The sequence below is a fragment of the Ptychodera flava genome, chromosome 8, assembly GCF_041260155.1.
Source record: "Ptychodera flava strain L36383 chromosome 8, AS_Pfla_20210202, whole genome shotgun sequence".
Classification (NCBI taxonomy): Eukaryota; Metazoa; Hemichordata; class Enteropneusta; family Ptychoderidae; genus Ptychodera; species Ptychodera flava.
Window position 1 is genome coordinate 40,465,515 of NC_091935.1, and position 22,403 is coordinate 40,487,917.

Consider the following 22,403-nt stretch of genomic DNA (forward strand, 5'->3'; position numbering starts at 1 on the left):
CAAAATTGCAGATTTCATCATATATTCTGTATATCATATTTAGTTTATCTGTAGGAACCTGTATACCAAATATCAAAGCTGTCAGACGAGCGGTTTTGATGAAATAAATTTTTGACCAAATATGACAAAAAAATTCCTTAAAAATACAGATTTGCTTATTTCATCACAATTTGAACAAATCCAAGTTGGGTTATCCCTAGGGACCTGTATACCAAATATCAAAGCTGTCAGACAAGCGGTTTTGATGAAATAAATTTTTGACCAAAAATGACAAAAAAAATCCTTAAAAATACAGATTTGCTTATTTCATCACAATTTGAACAAATCAAAGTTGGGTTATCCCTAGGGACCTGTATACCAAATATCAAAGCTGTCAGACGAGCGGTTTTGATGAAATAATTTTTGACCAAAAATGACAAAAAAATTCCTTAAAAATACAGATTTGCTTATTTCATCACAATTTGAACAAATCAAAGTTGGGTTATCCCTAGGGACCTGTATACCAAATATCAAAGCTGTCAGACGAGCGGTTTTGATAAAATAAATTTTTGACCAAAAATGACAAAAAAATTCCTTAAAAATACAGATTTGCTTATTTCATCACAATTTGAACAAATCCAAGTTGGGTTATCCCTAGGGACCTGTATACCAAATATCAAAGCTGTCTGACCAGCGGTTATGAAGAAGAAGATTTTTTACCAAAAACGCCTTTTTTGGCACTAATTTGCATATTTTCAACAATATCAAAAAATCAAAAAAAGCACAATCATTTCAGGTCAGCCCAAAGTACTTACATGCTAATTTTTCATGTAATCTGCTCAGTGGTTATTGAGATTTTCAATTTTGACTGTTTTTACATTTTTTCACTTAATTTGCATATTTTTGGCAATGACAACTTCATTTGAACAAAATCTCATCTACAGCCCATCATCCATGTACACACCAAATATCAAGATGAAATGTGCAGCGGTTTTGGAGTTTTTGATGTTGACGGACAGACATACAGACATACAGACATACAGACATACGGACATACAGACATACAGACATACATACATACAGACATTTCCCTAGCCTATAAGAATAGTTTCCATTGCCATATATACATATGGCTATGGGAGCTAAAAATATACTTTATGGTTAGATACTGCGTGAATTTTATTGTGACTTTGAATTTCGTTTTTTAAGGGTTCACCTTTTTTGAACCATCATGAGATAACTGATGATAGTCTAGCAGGGTACATCAGGATTTGAAAGGTCTTTACTGTTGCTGTATTTTGTAAATTTTACAATTACATGTATTGGTATTTAACTTTTCTAAGTGGGGGGATCAGTCAAAATTTCAGAGTTAGAGAGGGAGGTTACTCAAATTTATCATGGTTGGCGAGGGCTGGGGGTCACTCAAAATTTCAGAGTTTCAGGCCGTAAATAATGACGACTCCCTTATATACAACGCGTTACAAACTTGATGACCAATAAAAAAAATTTGCACTGCTAACCCATTTGGAAAGAAAAAATTGATGGAGGTCTGACAGTAGAAAAAAAAAATTGCTGTCACTCTGACAGGAAAAAAAAATTTGCTCCCATACCCACTTCCTCCATGCCCCCCCCCCGAAATCAAATGGTTCTCCCCTTAGCTCACATTTGTCACGCGGGTGCCGGACACACACACACACACACACACACACACACACACACACACACACACCACACACACACACACACACACACACACCACACACACACACACACACAACATATATATATATATATATATATATATATATATATATAATATATATATATATGTAGCATCATATATGTAGCATCTTATATGTATATCTGTAGTATCTGTATCAATCAATCAATCTTTATAATACTCAATTCCTCACACTAGAGTAGAGAGTGTGGTATGGTACTTTGTCCAATTTTGGAATGTACCATAACATACTCTCTACTAGTGTAAGTTGAGTATAATAAAGATTCCAAAATTGGACGAAGTACAAAACTGAACACTTTCAAGAGGACAACAAAGTATCCAAGTATAGTTACCAAATTTGAATTAAATCAGATGTCTACAGAATATGACATGTTCACTTTTGATTGGACAGTACTTTACTATGGCGCTGTCATTCGTTTCTGGAATTTGGTGACCAAGGCTTTACGAGTAGATTAAACATCCTGAATTGAGCACTCTGATTGGTCAATCAACAGTAGATAGTTTTTAAGTTATACAATAAGCAAACTGTTTAACAGTGGGAAGGCTATCTGTATGTATGTATGCCCGTCTTCGTCAGAAACAACAAAACCACAGCACCTGACATCTTGCTGTAAAATTGGTGTACAGGTGTACCTAGGGGTGGAGATGTGAATTTGCTTCAAATGAACATGTTAGTGTCAAAAATATATGCAAATAAGGTAAAAAAAGGGCAAAATCCTTGAAATTGCTGAATTTTTGTAACTACGAGTAGATTTCATTGAAACTTTGTATGCAGGTGATGTAAGTTTTGAGTTTTGTGCAAATTGAGTTGAAATTTTCAGACTCATATTTTGGGGCCAATTTTCCAAATTTTTGGTCAAAACATCTTTTCTTTGAAACAAGTTGTCTAATTATTTTGAAACTTTGGTATACATGATCTAAGGCTGACCTCTGTTAGTTTGTGAAATTGTCGTGAAATATTTTATTTGTATTTTAGAGCAATTTTTCCCATTTTGGGTCAAAAAATCATTTTCTTTGTAATTGCTTGTCTTATTGCTATGGAAACTTGGTATGCATTTCCTAGGGGTAAACTTTAAGTTTGTTCATATTGTGGTGAACTTTGCATATTTGTATTTTTGAGTTATTTTTCTCCTTTTATTGTCAAAAAATTCTTCACTGAAATTGCTGGTCCGATTTCTAAGAAATTTGAAACAAAGGTTCTCGGGGACAATTTATGTCAGTAACGTTCAAATTGTGCCGAAACAAGCAATATTGTATCTTGGGGACAATTTTGCTGTTTTTGATACAAAAAAAAAGCTAAATATCTCACGCTAGAATTCCCGGATCCAATTGCAAGATACATGCTCAAATGTGAATAGGATGTTCAAAATTAATGAAGTATCAATTATCAAAGTATGATAATGAGCATTATATTACCATGCCCTGCCCGTCGCATTTTGATTGGTCGAGCTGAACCATGTGACTGACCACAAATACACAGTAATGGTTTGTTTACAGGCCCGTGAATATGAATAATAAGATTAGCAACTCAAAGTATCGTTAAACTTTACAGCTCAAAAGTAAATCATGATCAATCACAAAATAAAATGGAGCACTTGTAGGTCAAGTTGAGATACTTTTTTCTGAAAACATCTCCGGATTTGCCAATTTTTTACAGTGCGTGACAGTGCATCGCGTATTGCTCAGTTTCTGGGGCCCAGCTGTCGTTCGCTCCTGAAATTTTTCGGAAATTTTGACGGTTTTCTTTGGTTCGCTGATAATATAATGGAAATAACACACTCCGCTCTGACCATTAACGTCAGAGGAAAGCCAAATTAACGGGCTCAGCAAGCCTCGCCCGTTAATTTTTGGCTTTCCTCTCGCCCTTGCCCACAAATAAATGTTAATGGTCAGCGCATCGCCCGTTATTTCTATAGTAAAAGTGTAAACTTATAGAAAATCTCAATGACTGTGAGTCAGAATTTTACATGTTGGTGATGATTTGTACAGAAACACAAACAAAGACTTCACAGCCAATAATAAGTTTTCTAATACATTGCTGCTTGATGGATTACCAAATACTGTTTACATAAATTCCATGCAATACATTACAAGAGGATATCTTCACTTTGATATGGTAGATTGTATCACCAATTTTGATGTACATCTGCATGGTATTGTATATCTGTGTGTCCATTGTAACAGTTGCCAACCATTACATAGTTCGCCTTGGTATTTGATGGATGGTGTATCAATTTGTGCAAAGATGCACTTGACATTATGAGAATTACAAGGTACAGCCTATAGAAGCAGTCAAATACATGGTATGTAAACTCAATCTGGCCTGCAACATTGAACCAAATGTGAGCAAAGAGTTATTAATGCTTTTTAAAAATATAATCATACACATTTCGTCATTTTAACGGCCAGGGATAATTAAAACATGTACACAGTAAACGGAAGTAATTGTGTTTGGCCTCAATCCCCCTCCCCTCCTCCCCTAAATGAAAGTTTGGAAGTGCGAAAATCCAACCAAGCCTCACTCTGTATCAGCATACCAACAGTTGGTAATTACGTTGGTATGAAATCATGCATACGTTACTCAGCTCCCCCCCCCTCCCCGTATGAAATCGTGCATACAGTACTGAAGGCCCCTCCACCAAACCCACGCGGCATACCCCCTCTAAAATCAATCTTTGTTCAGCACAAACTTAAACTCAACAATAACGTAACCGATGGAATGAAATGAAACAGTGTATCCAAAATGACTGTTAAAGTATTTTACTCGTGAACTGAACCACATGGATGTCAAAAGAATACTGGCGTAGCGCCGGTGCCGCACTGTCCGGGTACATGCCAAACAATATAGTGATATTTTGCAATAGGGCCTACATAAAAACATGTAGCAAGATGTTGTAATATGAAAATATGTAGTGCCATTTTTGCGCACAGTAATCGAAATACAACCGAACCCCCTCCCCTAAATACAGTACTTTGTATTTTAATTATCCATGGCCCCTTACATACGGGTGTAGCAACATATTTGCACATGTCAATTTTACTTCCTATGCATTTCATGTATTTCCGCATACTTTACACAAAATATCAATAAGCCAAGGTGGTTGTTTTAGCAAAATTGAACTTTATTTGCCCCAAAGATAATGAGTATTGACAAATGGTGTTGTTGAGCTGTACATCATGCTTGTCAATTCCATTTAGAAAATGGGAAAACAAAATGCATTATTTTTGAAGGAGTTATTGCTTCTTTCCTTTCCTTTCCATATTGGATAGCAGGGCTTATCTACCAATATACTATAACTATAATAAAACATTATCAACTGTTGAAGTAACTCTTTCAATACTGCTTGAAAGAAATTTAGAACTTCTTGGCACATCACTTTGACACAGTGTTTCTTCAATAACTTATACCATAGTTTTCTGAATAGCTTCAAGCTTCAACTACCACACCATATTCTGTACAAGCTGTACAGTATATTCCCAGGGGACCTTTTACTTGAGTTGGACATAGCAATAAATTTTCTTATATATTATCATTAAATTTTCATTGCATCTTTGTAAGACACTTATTGTCTTTAGCAGCACTGCTGGTAAAGAGCTCCTTGGCTCAAAATAACATCACTGTTTGGCAGAACTATTGGCATTTATTTGAACTTAATGGGTACATCCAAATTCTTACCATAATATTAATTCTCAATTCACCCTCAATTCTAAGTCAATTCAAACTTGTAAATAAATCCATAATTGTTTGATAGTCAACCTATTCGTTGTAATTATAGGAGTATTTGCCTTACTGCCCTACTGATACCAATGGGGTTGACTCCAAACTGAATGCTCTCCACCTATTTGCCAAACTACACTACAGATTATCCAACTGGGCCAGAATCCTAAACTGGATGCTAAGTCTGACTGAAGAGAGGTGACTTTAATAAGTCTGTATGAAAAAGCAAGCAGAAATCTTTCATTGGAAAAATACCATTCCAGAATATTTGATAAAAATTGCTTATAATGTTGGTCACCAAAAAAGTCCTGAAAACTACAACAATTATTCAGAGAAATAGCAATTTAATATTTACAGATTTTCACTTTTGTTTAAAAAAAGAAAGAACTAAAAGCAGACAACAATGTCCCAAATGGTTTCACAAAATATGCAAATCTTCACAATAAGATGGTATAAGGCATTTAAGTTTCATGACAGATTATTCTTACAAGGTCAACAGAAGAGAAATGGGTACTTGCTGTAAATATCAGTTTGACATGTGGTCTGGAACTAAACACAACACAGCAATATTGTCATGATTTTCAAATCTGCAGATTCTTACACATAAGACACAAATGTTACTTATGAATATGAACAATTTCAGTTTCATACAAAGATTAAATGTCTTACATAATATAAATACATTTATGGAAATCCATTTCAGCCATGAAACAAACAATACGGGTATATCACTACACATAGGAAGAAACATATTCAACCAGTATACAAACATATGCCAAAAATCTTGCCAGTTAATAGTGAAACTGAAGTATGGTTGTTTTTTCATGCAATGTCAGCATGCTTTGACTTAGTCAATGTCTGTCACATCTGTCTCACATAGTATTGAAATACACAACTCATTCAAAGAGTTTGAATGAAATATTCACTTTACTCAGAAATTTCTGGCCAAGTAAAAAGAGCCTTTAAAATGAAGCTGTGTTCAGAAAGTTGCAAGAATGCTTGTGTTTGACACTAAATGGCATTGAAAGGACAGAGAGTGTAAGCAAAAACAAAGTTATTGACGCTGTACTTTGTAAAAATATCTGAAGATACAAATTAGAATACATCACACAGTCAAATGCAAAGTACTGCACAGCTTTCAGAAATTGATATACACAAGTTAATGATATGTAATAGTACTTTGTAACTGCTCAGTGGGAAACAAACTGACAATTCTTGAAAGCTGACTGCAACACAGCGTCGCGACCATCTGCACTGAGTTTTACAAAGATAAGTCAACTTGACAAAAATTGAACAACTACACTTAGCGGAGTCTTTGCATTGTTAAGAAGAAATTGTGTAATGGATGACTTACAAGAAATCCCATTTTGAGTAATGACAATATGACTATTCTGAGAAATGTACATCTATTGAAGGAACATGGAAAATGATCTTTCCATCTATAGTTTAGATATAGTTAGAGCAATTTTAAATGGGATTCACTCAAATCAAATGGTTTTAGAAGTCGCTTAGTGTGATTTTTTCTGCTAATCAAAAATTCATCAATCAAGACTTCATTGAAACATTGCCATATCACTTCAGTAGGAAATCCTTTGATCACTAATAAAATAACTGTGATACACAAGCCTAGGATAATTGAATGAAAACCATACATTAATGGCTTCAAACACTGTGGAGTCTTTGTAGCTCACCAAATATGTCCTGCACAGAAGAAATATCTGATATACATCTATGAGAGATTTGCCCCTTTACTGCATGGTACCTGTCAAGTAAGTATTCAGTGGTATTCAACCAAACCCTAAACATATTCTCACCTAGTTGCCATGCAAGTGATAGTCTGTCAAGTCTGTGAAAATCATATTTCCAGATATGTGTTTTCAGAACCTGAAAATATTCAAGTCTTTGTTAAAATGTGACACATGGGAATGTTTATGCTCACTGATTTTAAAGGGATATAGCCGTCGGAACTGTGCCTGTGCGAGTTTCTTGTTTACAAACAATGTATTTCGTGCATGATATCAAGATGCACCTCATCATCATAGCTGCAACATTTAAATTATACGATGATAGATTATGACAGACATGTTTTAACTGTCATCAATCACCATTGTGCCTTGGATACATTGTTGCCATTGGTCGTATGGGTCCCATACGACCTTTGAGCACAGTTCCGATGACTATATCCCTTTAACCAACTTCACCTGACGGTGACATATGAACATAGCAACATCAGGGTTAAAATCAAACACCATGATTTAATGTTTCACTTTGTAGTAGTATTTTAGCGTTTCTCAACGTTCCTTCAAGAAAAATGAAAAGATAGTGACCTATGCTTTACTGTAACATTATCTGGCTTTCTATGAACAAGGTTGCAAGCTTAGGCTTGAAATACCCTGCACTGTGTTTAAACTTTCAATAACTAAATCTGAAGTTAACAATTTGATTTCAATGGTTAAAAAAACGTATACTGAAATCAATCACTTACGTTGTAGGACTTTAATGTGCCTTTCGCCAACTTTAAAAGTACACAATTATAAAACTTTGTTCAAAATAAACAACATACACCAAAAATTCATGGAGCTATAAGCATTTATCCATTTTTTTGCCAGTGTATTCATCTAACAGTATGTCCTAAATTATTGAACATCTTGGTTATAACCAAAAGTACTTTTAAAAAATCTGGGTTTTTTGAAAACTGTGAATACAAAATTCTGCTGTTGTAAAACTATTATGCATCCCTTGCTCTATTAGCAACAATGTTACGATATATGATTGACACATAAATCAATAGCAGTAAGATTACAAACAGATCATCCATGAAACCTATTAATCCAAAAACTGCTTCTGGAATAATGTCCAGTGGTGATACAAAATATAGAATTGCTGCCAGTAAACATAAGACAATACGTAGTCTGAACATCCATACCAAGCCACCTAGTGAAAAGAATTCACCCCATGCATGACGTAGCAATGTTGGTAGGTCCCGTATATAGTCCATAAGCTGAAATAACAACAACACAATGAAACCTGTCAGTGTATGTTGATCATTTGTTTCTGCTTATCTCTATACTTGACAATCCTTTCTCAAAATCTTTTGAAATGTAATTTCATATATGTTATATATACACCTACAATGCACCTCTTAATTTTGGTATATACAGGTACATGTATGGTAAACAGATTTATACTATGGAAGGTAGGGCAAGTCTGGGAATTGACAGCATTTCTTGAAGGAAGGATTAAGGTTCTTTGCAAAGATTCAAGACACCACAACTGTCATATTTCATATACTTGATATCATTCTGTTAATTCACTGTATCATGTTTATTTTATCACAACCTAAATGTCATGTTTGTATGTTTCAATGTGGGTGCGCTAGACCAGCAAGAGAGTGATCAATTGTATGCCTAATTATTTCCAAACAGGAGTTTAACCAATGTAGAGATGAGTAACATGGTGGTACATTACCGGTAGTATGCAGTGTTCTCCCCAGAGCAATTATAGAGTGGTGGCCGCCACTCTACAATTTTGGGTAAAAAATAGCAACTAATGGTAATTACCAAAGCAATTTCATCTATTGTTATGGAAATTAACCACCACTCTACCAGAAAATCCTGGGGAGAACACTGGATAGCTTTAGCCACACGGCAAAATACTAGCTGTTTAATGCATTGGGGCCTAAAATGCACTGTATAAATAAACTCAACATTTCATTGTTTTATGTTTTCATTTACAGTTATATAGACAGTATTTCTCACTACTGAGTTTTTGTATAATGAGTCATAAATACATATATCATTACAAAACTTTTCATCCTCAGATTTTCAAATTTTCATCAACTACTTGTCAGGGTAATATAAACTAATAATGGTAGAGGATATGAATCCAAGTAATAGTATGAACACAGTAAAGTAGATCTGCTGTCTGTATGTTGGCTTTGTCAACTTTTCAAATAACAAAACTCACTTGTGCAAGTTGGTTTTAAATTTGTTACATTTATTGCTGACAGCATCATGTGATACATTATCATCACTGCCAACTTTGTATTTGTTTACTTCATGCTATTCACTAAAAATAGTGACAACATCACTGTTCGCTCCCATATAGTTATCAAAACAAGTCACCAATGGTATGCAACATGGACATACATATACAGACAGACTGACATACACAGACTGGTGATGACATTGACCCCAAGTGTGCCTTGGCCCATGGAGTGTCCGAGAGTGATAAAGATATAACAAACAGCTGAATGTAATGATAAAATAGTTAAGTATTGGCCTATACAGGCACTGAGAGTGAATATGTTACAGCAATTAGATTAGTTTCTTCCCTTTTTACTTCTGTGATAATCTTTCAGAAAATCAATCTGCAAGGCACTTTATGTATTGACAAATATGTTATCTTTTACAAGCACACAGTAAACTGTTCTTGATTTTTCATTTACAATATTTGACATAGACTGAAATACATAACATGCAACCAATGTTTACACTTTGCCCATACACCAGATACATGGAGAAATTTCAACATACATGTACAATCATTAACTCAGAAACTCTACAGGGAAAAGTAAACATTGTTTTCTTCCAGAACAGCTGGTGCATCCACATCTGGAACAACTTACAAACTTAACCAATTACACAAGGGTGATGACACAAGAGATAAAGTTAAACTGTGGTGAACTTGACTATTCCTTTCAAATCCTTACCTAACTTGACATCTTAAACTAAAATACACTGCATGGTTAATTGTGCAAAAAAATACATCGGGGTGGACCATTTGATAAGGGATGGTGTCTGGAAGATCGATGAGGTACATTATCTTTTTTATCCAATCCATTGTACATTCTTTTTTCCCCACTCTCCCACCTTTTCTTTTTGTCAAACCTTCTCTGGCTGAATTTTTTATTGGCATTTGTTTGGAATTTTTTCAAAATCTGCCAGGATTTTTTTACCGCATTTCAACACCAAATACAGTTTACCATATCAAATGCTTACTAAATCACCACATTATATACTCTTAGTTCCAGTAGGTATAAAATTACCAAAAAAAATCTTAAAATACAACATGAAAGATATCCCAGTAAAACTGAAAGTTTCGCAAAGTTGCCCCAAAAATTCAAAATTCCGGATTTCAACTTAATTTCAATATTAACAAAAACCCTAAGGACCCGTTTACTAAATATCAAAGCAATCAGACTGGTAAATTTTGAGAAACAAATTTTTTGACCAACAAGTCATCGTTGATGACACAGTCCCCACTTGTTAATGGGTACTTTGATTACATGTCCTAAGAGGATAGAGTCCTCTTCATTAATTGAGACATGCCCAAGTTTTGGCTAAGGACACGAAAAAATTGTAACAAAATGGCTGCCATGCAGCCATATTGGATCATATCAAGAAACAAATTGACATACATATGTATGACATAGGTTAATGTCCTTGTACCAACTTTGAATAAAATCGGTTAAGATATGCCTTAGAGTATTATGGCCCTCGACAGGAAAAAATCGTAATAAAATGGCCGCAAGGCAGCCATATTGGATCGTATCACAAAACAAATCGACATGCATATCTATGACATTGGTCAATGTCCTTGTACCAACGTTTGATAAAATCGGTTGAAACATGTCTGAGTTATGGCTCTGTACATGAAAAAATCGTAATAAAATGGCCGCCTGGCGGCCATATTGGATCGTATCACGAAACAAATCGACGTGCATCTGTATGACATATGAAGTAATCCTTGTACCAAGTTTGAATGAAATCGCTTCTTGCATCTCTGAGATATCTGCGTGAACGGACGGACGCACGCACGGACGCACACACGCACGGACGCACACACGCACGGACATGACCAAACCTATAAGTCCCCCCGGACGGTGTCCGTGGGGACTAAAAATTAGAAAAATTGCCCCCCCCCCAATACAAAATTGTAGATTTCATCCTAATTTTAAATATATCTAATTAACATAAACCCTAGGAACCTGTACACTAGATATCAAAGCTACCAGATCAGAAGTTTTAGGAGAAAAATTTTTTGACCAAAAAAGGCAAAAATTGCCCCAAAATAAAAAAAAAATTGCCAGTTTCAACATACCTTCAATACATTATATTGAGATTAATCTTAGATACCTGTATACCAAATACATGTATCAAAGCCATCATATCAGTAGTTTTTGGATTAAAAAATTTTTCATCAAAAATTGGGAAAATTGCCCCAAAATTACAAATATGATAATATCAATACAATTTGTACAAGCATGACTGAGGTCATTCTGAGGAACATGAATATTAAGTTTCATAGCAATCAGACGAGCGATTTCAGAGAACAAGATTTTTTGACTAAAAACGGAAAAAATACCCTAAAAATACAAACATGCAAATTTCATCCAAATTTCGCACACATAATTTAGAATACCTAAATAAATCTGCATACCAAGTTTTGACCAAATCTGACCAATGCTTGCTGAGTTTTGGCCATTTGTAGGATTTTTCCTTTTTTTCCCTCATTTGCATATTTTTGGCACTGACATGTTCATTTGAACAAATTCACATCTCCAACCCTAGGTGCACCTGTACACCAAATACTAATACAGTAGGCGCTACGGTTTAGAAGTTTGTGATGTGGACGGACTAACAGACATACATACATACTTACATACATACACACATACGCCATTTTGCCACCTCATACGAATACCTCCCATTTGCATATATACATATGCATATATGGGAGCGTAATGAAAAAATTATATTCACCACAAAATGGCAATATTTATCAAAGATTTCAAGTATTCTATCGAGCAAATCGATACAATTCTTTAGAGCTCTGATACAGGTTTTGCAGACGAAGTTTTAATTGCAAACAGGCCAAACCTTTAGTGGTAGCACCAGTCTGGCAGTACAACTGAGGTCCACAAAACCTGTGTCAGGGCCGTAAAGATTTTACTGTATAATGACAGAATACTAAATATGTTGTTAATATGCTGCAAAGTTTTGGAGATAAAGACATGCAATATCAAAACTCTATCAGCATTTGCTTTGGTTGTTTAGGAAAGCAATGGCTGCACCCTTTGTAGATTAATGCATAAAATGACATCATTTGTTTACATGAGGAACTCTAAACATGGTGTACATTTACCAACAAATAATCAAGTGAAAATTACAGAGTAAAAAGGACAACTGCATAATGTAAATTTTATTATAACATACCAATATAGTGATGGTGCAAACACAGCAATCTCTTGGTCAAGATGTGAAAATAACCGTGCTATATTTGCAATAGATCATGGTTGGATCAAGTGCAAGCTCTCAGCTAGAGAAAATTTCTTTTTACGTTCCATGCCAGAACAATAAACCAACTCAGCAGGCAGTATACCACTCAGTTTTGATGAGTTCACTTCATATATGCACTCACTATCTCTTGTGTAAAATGTTGTAAACTGGTCAAAATACACCTTTGCTGGGTGTGGTTTATTGCTTCAGTATCAAATACGCAGTGAGATTCAATTACACTACGTTCCTGTAATGGTTAAAACATTTGCAAATGGTATGAAATATTGAGGATTCACTTACAGGTCTGGGTTCACCTGAAAAACGTCTATTGTAAGCATTAATATCTTGAAGTCTAGCTCTGCCTTCATCGGAATCTCTTTCCTGTTCAGAAAAATCTGCAAACAACATTGTTACCTGCAATATAAAGTGAGTATCATATAAGTACTAAGAACTGATCAATGCATCATCATTATGTATGCTACATTTGTCAAAATCATTTCTAATACTGTGGCAATGGAGAGGGCCTATAACATGTGTGAATAGATGGGCCCCATGGCATATGTGAATCACATGTGTAAACAAGAAGCACCATCATCTTTACACAAGTCTGGTTTAATTATAAATTGAAGAATGAACCAAATTACCAAATATTCAAGATGCTGTCTTTAATTGGAAGTTGCAAGTCTCAGTAGTCTGATTTTTAACAACATTGCAGGTTTTAAACTCAAACATTTCTCTTGACATGTTGCCTCATTCTAAAAAGTTGATTGTAATAATGTTACTCCTGACACAATCAATTGGTAACAATATTGTGCTGTAAGAAATCATCTTCAAGGACTATTTGTACACAATGACTTTATATAACTTTGCCAAACACCCAATCATATAACTTTGCCAAACACCCAATCATATACCTTTGCCAAACACCCAATCATATACCTTTGCCAAACACACAATCATTTTACTTTGCCAAACACCCAATCATATAACTTTGCCAAACACCCAATCACATAACTTTGCCAAACACCCAATCACATAACTTTGCCAAACGTCCAATCACATAACTTTGCCAAACACCCAATCACATAACTTTGCCAAACACCCAATCACATAACTTTGCCAAACACCCAATCATATAACTTTGCCAAGCACCCAATCACATAACTTTGCCAAACACCCAATCATATAACTTTGCCAAGCACCCAATCACATAACTTTGCCAAACACCCAATCATATAACTTTGCCAAACACCCAATCATATAACTTTGCCAAACACCCAATCATATAACTTTGCCAAACACACAATCATTTTACTTTGCCAAACACCAAATCATATAAATTTGCCAAACACCAAAACATAGGACCACTTTGTCTTTACCTGTTGTCTACATACTGGACATTGCACTGCACCAAGCCAAGAACCATGTCTCCAGTAGGTTATTATACAATTAGCTATGAAGATACAAAAATATATGTTAACATTATTTACACAGTGAAAAAGTGAGATAGCCTACAAGGTATCATTAAATATTTTCCAAGGTATGACTTGACAAATGAATATTTAACAATATCAAACTTTGTATGATGGGATTATCTGTAACAGTCTTGCTTTCAGAAAGGTGGACAGACTGCAGAATACTTGAACCTTGCCTGGGTATGCCACTTTCAATGCCGTTTTACTTACTAGATATGAAACAAGCAGTATAAGCTGATTGAAGATTTGGATTCAATGTGCTTTAGATCTGCTTAAAATTGTACTGACAACATTCATGAGCAAAGTGATCTTTTCTTTTCATGAATGTAACCTTCCTGGAATATGCAGACCATGGCAGACTTTCCTACATCAAATACATTCTAATCATTAGAATGTAAATGGACTACCAGTAGAATAATAGTTTTATGATACATTGGAGCAAACCTTAATTTATTACCGTAATTTATGACAGTACACAAATGATCTGTTACACAGAAATCTTTTTTGTCTTTTTTGTTCAGAATTGACACACCTTGCTTGTGCATGCAATAACGAACACATTGCAATTAATTCTTGGACAGCTCAATTTTAAACCAATCAACTTTTAAATAGTAAATGTCATCATGTATATTTGAAATGATTGTTGATATAACAGTACACTACAAGTAATGGTTACACAAACAAAGACTTTAATAGCTGTGGTTTGGCAAGACTTTATGCATCTCTTTATTTCTGTTTCTTTTGATGTGCTTAATCTTTCTGATCCCAGTTGAATAAAATGACTCACCACAGAATACATGTCCACAGTTAGTTTCTGTAGGAAACTGTGCATCATGTAGACATACAGGACATTGAGTATCTACAGCATATCTTCTAGCAGGCCTGGGTCTTCCATTACTCGTGTCATTGGCTGTCTCAGGTACGGTTTCATTTAATCCTAACTGACGCCGAGCATTTTGAACTCTTTCTTGATTCTCAGGATGAATACTATTTCCTCTGTTCTGATATCTGCAAAGTTCCAGGAATCAAGGTGAGATTGAAGCAGCAACTGTGAGCACAAAATTGTTCAAATTAAGTGTTAGATATTTTTTATAAAATGTGGTATTCACTATGTACATGCTGGAGTACAGCTCTGTCCGCACTTGGTTCAAATCTATGACTTCAGTAATTTCAACACATATATGGAAGTAACACTGTTGTGTCACATTCAGCCCAACTGCAAAGACTCAATCCCAGTGGGTAACACTGCTGTATCACATTCAACCCAACGACTCAATCCCAGTGGGTAACACTGCTGTGTCACATTCAACCCAACAACTCAATCCCAGTGGGTAACACTGCTGTGTCACATTCAACCCAACGACTCAATCCCAGTGGGTAACACTGCTGTGTCACATTCAACCCAACGACTCAATCCCAGTGGGTAACACTGCTGTGTCACATTCAACCCAACGACTCAATCCCAGTGGGTAACACTGCTGTGTCACATTCAACCCAAAGACTCACTCCCAATGGGTAACACTGCTGTGTCACACTCAACCCAACGACTCACTCCCAATGGGTAACACTGCTGTGTCACACTCAACCCAACGACTCACTCCCACTGGGTAACACTGCTGTGTCACATTCAACCCAACGACTCAATCCCAATGGGTAACACTGCTGTATCACATTCAGCCAAAGACTCACTCCCAGCGGGTAACACTGCTGTGTCACATTAAACCGGAAGTTACAGGAACGTGGGTGAACAATAGGGTGATTGCTGATGACACGGCCATTTGCATACACTAGGTGGGAGTTTTTGGATTTTCATGTAAACAATGTTCATCAGGGGGGTAAACACTACAATGGGATTTGGAGCATTCAATTATCACCTGTCTGAATATCAAAATCATAGTCTCCACTGAACACAATCATATTCCGTGGCTTTGAGAACCATAAATCCCCTCTTGTGCAAACAGCTTTTTACAATACTACAAGATGATGACAGTAATATATTCAGTTAAATTGCTAAATTGAATGAATGAATCGTAGATAACATTTTCACCTACAGTTTGGCAACACAGACAGTGCTGGCAGCATCAAATAGCCTGTTGCGAGTTTGCAGACTTTGCCAAGGTGACCCGACAGCACAGAAGTGACGACGAGTATCTTGGCCGCGGGGTGATATCATTGAGATGAAATCATGGATTTTACATCCTTGGTGACATGTACGTAGCAAGTACAGATATTATGCAACAAAAAGTAGAACTAAAAGTTGTGTCATTCATGTATACTGCAACTATAATTTTTGGAGAAATGGATGGTAAATTCAAACTTCAATAATTCGCTGTGACCATGGACGTCCCACGTTGTCTGTTTGTGCTGTTTTGGCTTTGCTTATCTGATTACAAAAATTCAGAGCTACTTGATTGCCTTTCGACACTGTGATAAAGGAAAAATCAGATGCTTATTGCACTCCACTTATCCGCAATCGCTTCAAGTTGAATATTTGTCACAAATCGACTGGCTGTGAATGTGATCAGTGCAAACAAACAAACAAAATGGCTGTTATGTTGTGCGGAATTTCAAGATACCAAATGCCAATGTTCTGAAGTATACGCGAACAGACACAATAGCACAGCTCTGAAATAGACATATTCCTATAGGATTTTCTCGGGCAGTACCGAAGGCTCAATTGATGATACGATCACTGCCTGACTTTCTTTAATCTGTTGAAGCCAGCATGGGTACATAGCTTACATGTACTCAACACAACTGACTTTAATCAGACACATTCACTGTGCTATCAGATGGTACATGCAAGCTATTGGTGCCCTTTATCCAATTCCTCCAGGCCCCGCTTACATGTAAATGTAATTGACTACTTTGAGAACAACTAAGATAATGCGATATCACACAAGACATGATCCCTGTTATATGCACAGTTGTGTCATCTGACTCTATAAAATTCCGACAACCAACAACAACAAAGAAGATCGGTATTACTAAATACCGGCAAACATCACATCACATCACCCATTGGAAAATAAGAATCTGGCAGTTTTTGAAGTTCTGAAGGGAAAAAAAGCACTCAACAATGTTATCATCAAGCAGATGACTGTCAGAAAGTCTGTGCAACCACTGCAAATGACACTAGGATTCTGCAGCCAGGATAGTGACCTTTGTGCTGAACTTTGAAAGTTGAAACATGCTAGCCTTTGCAGGGGAACATCCTACAGTATGCAGTTCAGAACATTACATTAATAAATGTAGTTAATGTAGATATCAATATCCAGGTTTATGTAAGTTATTTGAAAACTTCAAACACAGCATCTCTTACTAAAACTGAACTGAAGAAATTTACCAATATACCAAACAGTAAACTCCAGTGTTTTGTACATGTATTTGACATGAAATTTTTGTAAATCACAAGGTGTATAAAAGTGAAACTGAAGTTATCTAATTTATGGTATCTGAAAATATAACACTTATCTACTTGCACATGCTTGAATTGAAAATGTTTCCTTAATTTTCATGAAAAGATTACATACAGGGCAGCTGTAAAAGAGTAATTTTCCTATAGAGCGGTTGTATGGGGCAGGTAACTATTACCCAGTAATGGCAATAGATAATATGTGATGACAATGAAAATGTTCTCTAGTGGTTCAATTTGTATTCAACAAGCATTTTCAAGATGAAGACATAGAGCACACTGATAATAGCATTAAGCTTACTTTTGGTCAGGCAGAATTTAAATTTGGGTAAATACTGCACACCATTGGCACAGATAAATATTCCGTTTATGTATATTTTTAGTAACTAACTCAACAAATTGCAGATTTTAAATGAGAAGCATAATCTACTCTAATGTACAGCGTTCAGTCATAAGACAACATACCGTAGTGGCTATGGTAAACATGGAGATAACAATATTAATCCCATTCTATGTAGTTAAATTATTATTATTATTATTATTATTATTATTATTATTGTTTATTTCAGATATGATTATCCATATACAAAAACAGATAAAATAAAAAGTAAAAAAATAAAACATTAATTTTGCAAAACATTTTACCCTTCGAGTAAATGAAAGTCTTATCTGCCAACACCAGTTCTCATATTGTGATATCACACTACAATCTGATGGCCTGAAATTATATTTCTTAAATGTTTTATCCATCTTAGCTATTATATATTCCTTTACCTATACACCTTGATTGACTTCTCTGAAATGTTCATAAACGTAACATGTAAATGACACATAAATTTCTGCATGAATGTCTTTTCCATTACTTCATGCTTGACATCCAAAGGAGAATAAACATGTCATTGACAACAGAGACAACAACAAACTCTCAGAGTCACAGACACCAACAAACTCACCACAGACACCAACAAACTCACCACAGACACCAACAAACTCACCACAGACACCAACAAACTCACAACAGACACCAACAAACTCACCACAGACACCAACAAACTCACCATAGACACCAAATTCTTGAACAAAACTAAATGCAGACAGCAACAGGAGGAGAGGATTGGTAACACTGTGGGCAACAATTGAAAAACATTAACTCAACTGACCTTAGACAGGCAGTGACAGAACAGCATTAAAGTGACCACAAACACTTCAAGGCAAAACAGATTTGACCACAGCCAGGAAATAGCAAAACAGAAGTTGACATTTGTGCAATAAACGAGACTGGTAACACTGAAAAGGAATTTCACTTCTTTTGAATTATCCTTCATATAACATGTCATCTATACAACTTGTGCATGTATACAATGTAAGCTTAATCATACAGTGAGCTATATTTCCAGGCTATATTATGACAAATTTCAAAAATATGTATGGAGTGTACATGGATTTTTAACACTTTGCTTGAAAATGTGTAAATGTGTTCATTACCCTGTTATGAGAATGTCCAATTTTAGTTTAAGATAACTAATTTTACATAGACAAAAACAAGTATCTATAATACTTGCGCTTTCCCATTTGATCATTTTTATGTTCACTTTCATTGTACCAACTTGCATTTTACAGGGTTCGTACACCTTGAGACGAATAAAATTCCAGGGCTTTCCAGGGTTTTTTGACCAGTTTTCCAGGGCTATTTCAACTAAAATCAAGTAATTTTCCAGGGCTCTTGATCATGAAAACAAATTTATACTCGACTTCTATCGACACACCGTACCTATTTACTGCTTTAATTCCTGAGCTTTTTCTTCTAACTGTATAGCTACTGATTGTATTTCAGTTTACTTTTCTCTTTTGCAGTCTTAGAATTTGCACTCCTGAGACTATTTAACTTTGCGACAAAAGACATTTCCCTGTAGATTCAGATTTTCCTTGGAATATTTATTATCAGATTTGTTAAGTTCAACTACATCCGTCTCAAGTATCTTCATTTTCCAGGGTTTTCCAGGGCTAAATCACATTTTTCCAGGGTTTTTCCAGGGTTTTCCAGGGCTAAAATAAAATTCCAGGGTTTTCCAGGGTTTTCCAGGACCGTACGAACCCTGATTTTAGAGCTAATGGGGCTAATTAACCAACCACTGAAACATGGTACTATGACAGCTGTGTTTACCTGTTGTATCATCCCATAAAACAATCTAATGAGGCTACATCTATTTATTTCATGGGCCATCGTCTGTAGGGTGATGATTTTAACTTCAGATTGTATCATACAACATTGCCAATCATTTCTGAATGCTAGTGAACAGCCAATTAACCCTTTTCCTGCCAAGTCGGTGAAAATCCGCTTGAAATTCGGTGTAGCTAGAATCTGAGCAGCCACGGCCGTTATCCTCCCAAGGCGGTGGAAATCGGGCTACTTTTTGGTACCCCCTTTCCTGCCTAGTCGACGGAACTACGTGTAGCAAACCCTTGCTCGCGCTAGGGGTCGTTCGAGGACAGGTTTTGGGCGAGGAACGGCGTTTGCTCTCGAAATGGGTTCACAGAGAGTCCAACGACAGGGAAAGGTGTGGAAGCTACCCAGCCAGTCCCCCCCCCCGGAGGGGGACTGGTTTTTTTTGGCGGGACGAGTAGCATACTTGGCAGGTTAGCACGTTGACGTATTCTAGCGGAGTTTGGGTTAACTTGGCTCTGAGGCACTACATAGATTGCGGCCGAAATTGACCGTCTCGGCAACGCTAATCTGTAAGGCAACCGCCTAAGACCGCCTCAGCTGGCGGTGCAATTTTTTGCCAATGGTGCGAGACGAAAATCACGGACTTGGTCCTGATTGACGGGAAGTGCGGACGGATTTGACGGACTTGGCTTTCTGTAAGGCAACCGCCTAAGACCGCCTCAGCTGGCGGTGCAATTTTTTGCCAATGGTGCGAGACGAAAATCACGGACTTGGTCCTGATTGACGGGAAGTGCGGACGGATTTGACGGACTCGGCTTGATTAGTCCCTGACATGGAACTGATCCGAACGGACTTGAGCGACATTTGTGAAGGGTAACCACCGCTTTTAACCGACTTGTTACCTTCTCGAAAAGACTACCCACTCAGATGTCGGACGTTGTCGGCTGCACTTGGCTCTAGACGTTCAAGCCGTGCAACGAAACACACCGCCTCAGCCTTGCCATTCAGGAACATGGCCTCAAAATTTGATACCATTGTTCACTGACTTGGCGGCTGCGGTTAGGTGCGTGAACCGTTGTTCACCGACTTGTTACGCCTATGTTGTCCCTGTGAAGTTCGGCTAACGGCCGAGTCTAACGGGAGTTGGCAGACCTGTGTTTGGTTTATACCGTAGTATGACCGACTCAGGTAGAGGTACCTGTCGGTATATTCCGAGTTTTACGCACTCGGGCGTCAATGACGGGTCGTCATCACCGCTGATGACGTAGACGTGCTGGCCACGTTATTTGAAGGAGCCATGTTTGCCCAACGGACGAGGCCGAGACAGCCGTTGACAATTTTGGCATCCTTCATCTTTGACCGCCTTAGTTGGGTAAGCCGCTCGGCAGGCGACGGTTATGACCTAAACAAGCCGCTGAAGCACTGTTCGTTGCCGTACAAGAACGAGACGGCCAGTCCATTACTGCTTAATGGGCGATCTGTCGGGTTGGCTTGTCACCGACTTGGATGACAATACGCCCTGCGCAGGCGTACTTAGAAGGGACATGAGGTTAAAGATACGGGTTTCCCACCCGTACTAAACATGGGCTTGGGCCAACGTCCTTGGGTGGCAGGTGCGCATGCCACGTACCCAGCTGGACGGAATGTCAAGTTGAGATGCTAATGACATTGACTATGTTATGCTAAGTGCTCGAGGGATTTGCATCGCAAACGAGTATTATTAGAATATCAAATGGTGCGGACAGGCAATTTACATGACGGGTAGGAATGTCAGCGCCGGTTGGTGGACTGATTGCCGTAGGTCCATTATAATAACAGGTGGATGCATATATTAACACCCCTGCGTCCAATCATGTCCAGGGCTTTGTTTCCCTGTGGCTTTAAAAGGGAGGGACCTGCTAGTCTGTCGACACTGTTCCAGACATGAGCTTGACGGACCGCAAAAGTTTTCTGAAGGCGAGCAGACGACTGAAGCTCAAAGATGCAGAGTCTCCGGGCGGTAGTGGTAGCGATCGTTGTGATGTCCCTAGTAAACGTTCTAAGAAGTCGGGCAAGAAACGCTCCCGTAAGGCGAAGCCATCTCCGGCTGAAAAACCCAGTGGTAAGCGTAAACGTAAGAGCGATCGTTCTGCCAATGAGGATGATGACGGGTCACCGGTCGCCAGTGGTTCTCACCCGGCTGCTCCGGGAGAGACTACTTCACCTGCAGAGACTACATCTGCTCTTGTGGGAGATACTTCACCTGCACAGACTACGTCTGCTGCTGCTAGTGAGACAGTGAGTAACGAGACGGCTGATGCCATTGGTTCTCCCCCGGCTGCTCCGGGAGAGACACCACCTGTTGCTACTATGAGCCCTCATCCTGCGTCAGGAGAGGTTCCTGTGCCCAGTGCGAAAGAGCTTGAGTCCTCGTCATCAGCAGAGGCTGCTGAGCCCGCTCCTGCCATAGTTTCGTGTGCTGCGATGTCCCCGCCGAAAAGATAGTGCGGAGGGTTCGTTATCAGGATAGCCCACCTGATTTTGAGCCAGATATGATCCTTGATGCCGCTACGGGCGAGTTCAGGCCCAGACGCCCAGACGACGGTGATATCACCGCTGAGTCCGACTCGGAGGTTGACGAGGATGCGG

At 37.5% G+C, this 22,403-nt stretch overlaps 1 protein-coding gene across 1 annotated transcript in view; it reads right to left on the reverse strand.

Annotated features, from left to right (window-relative positions):
- Positions 1-4,821: 4,821 nt before the first annotated feature.
- Positions 4,822-22,403, reverse strand: part of LOC139139343 (E3 ubiquitin-protein ligase RNF170-like) — a 28,509-nt gene continuing 10,927 nt past the window's right edge. The window contains exons 2-5 of the mRNA XM_070708220.1: positions 14,981-15,201; positions 14,098-14,171; positions 13,019-13,132; positions 4,822-8,439 (exon numbers count right to left, since the gene is read on the reverse strand). Of these exons, the coding sequence (XP_070564321.1) occupies positions 8,167-8,439; positions 13,019-13,132; positions 14,098-14,171; positions 14,981-15,201 (682 nt within the window). The 3' untranslated portion in view covers positions 4,822-8,166. The remainder of the gene's footprint in view (positions 8,440-13,018; positions 13,133-14,097; positions 14,172-14,980; positions 15,202-22,403) is intronic.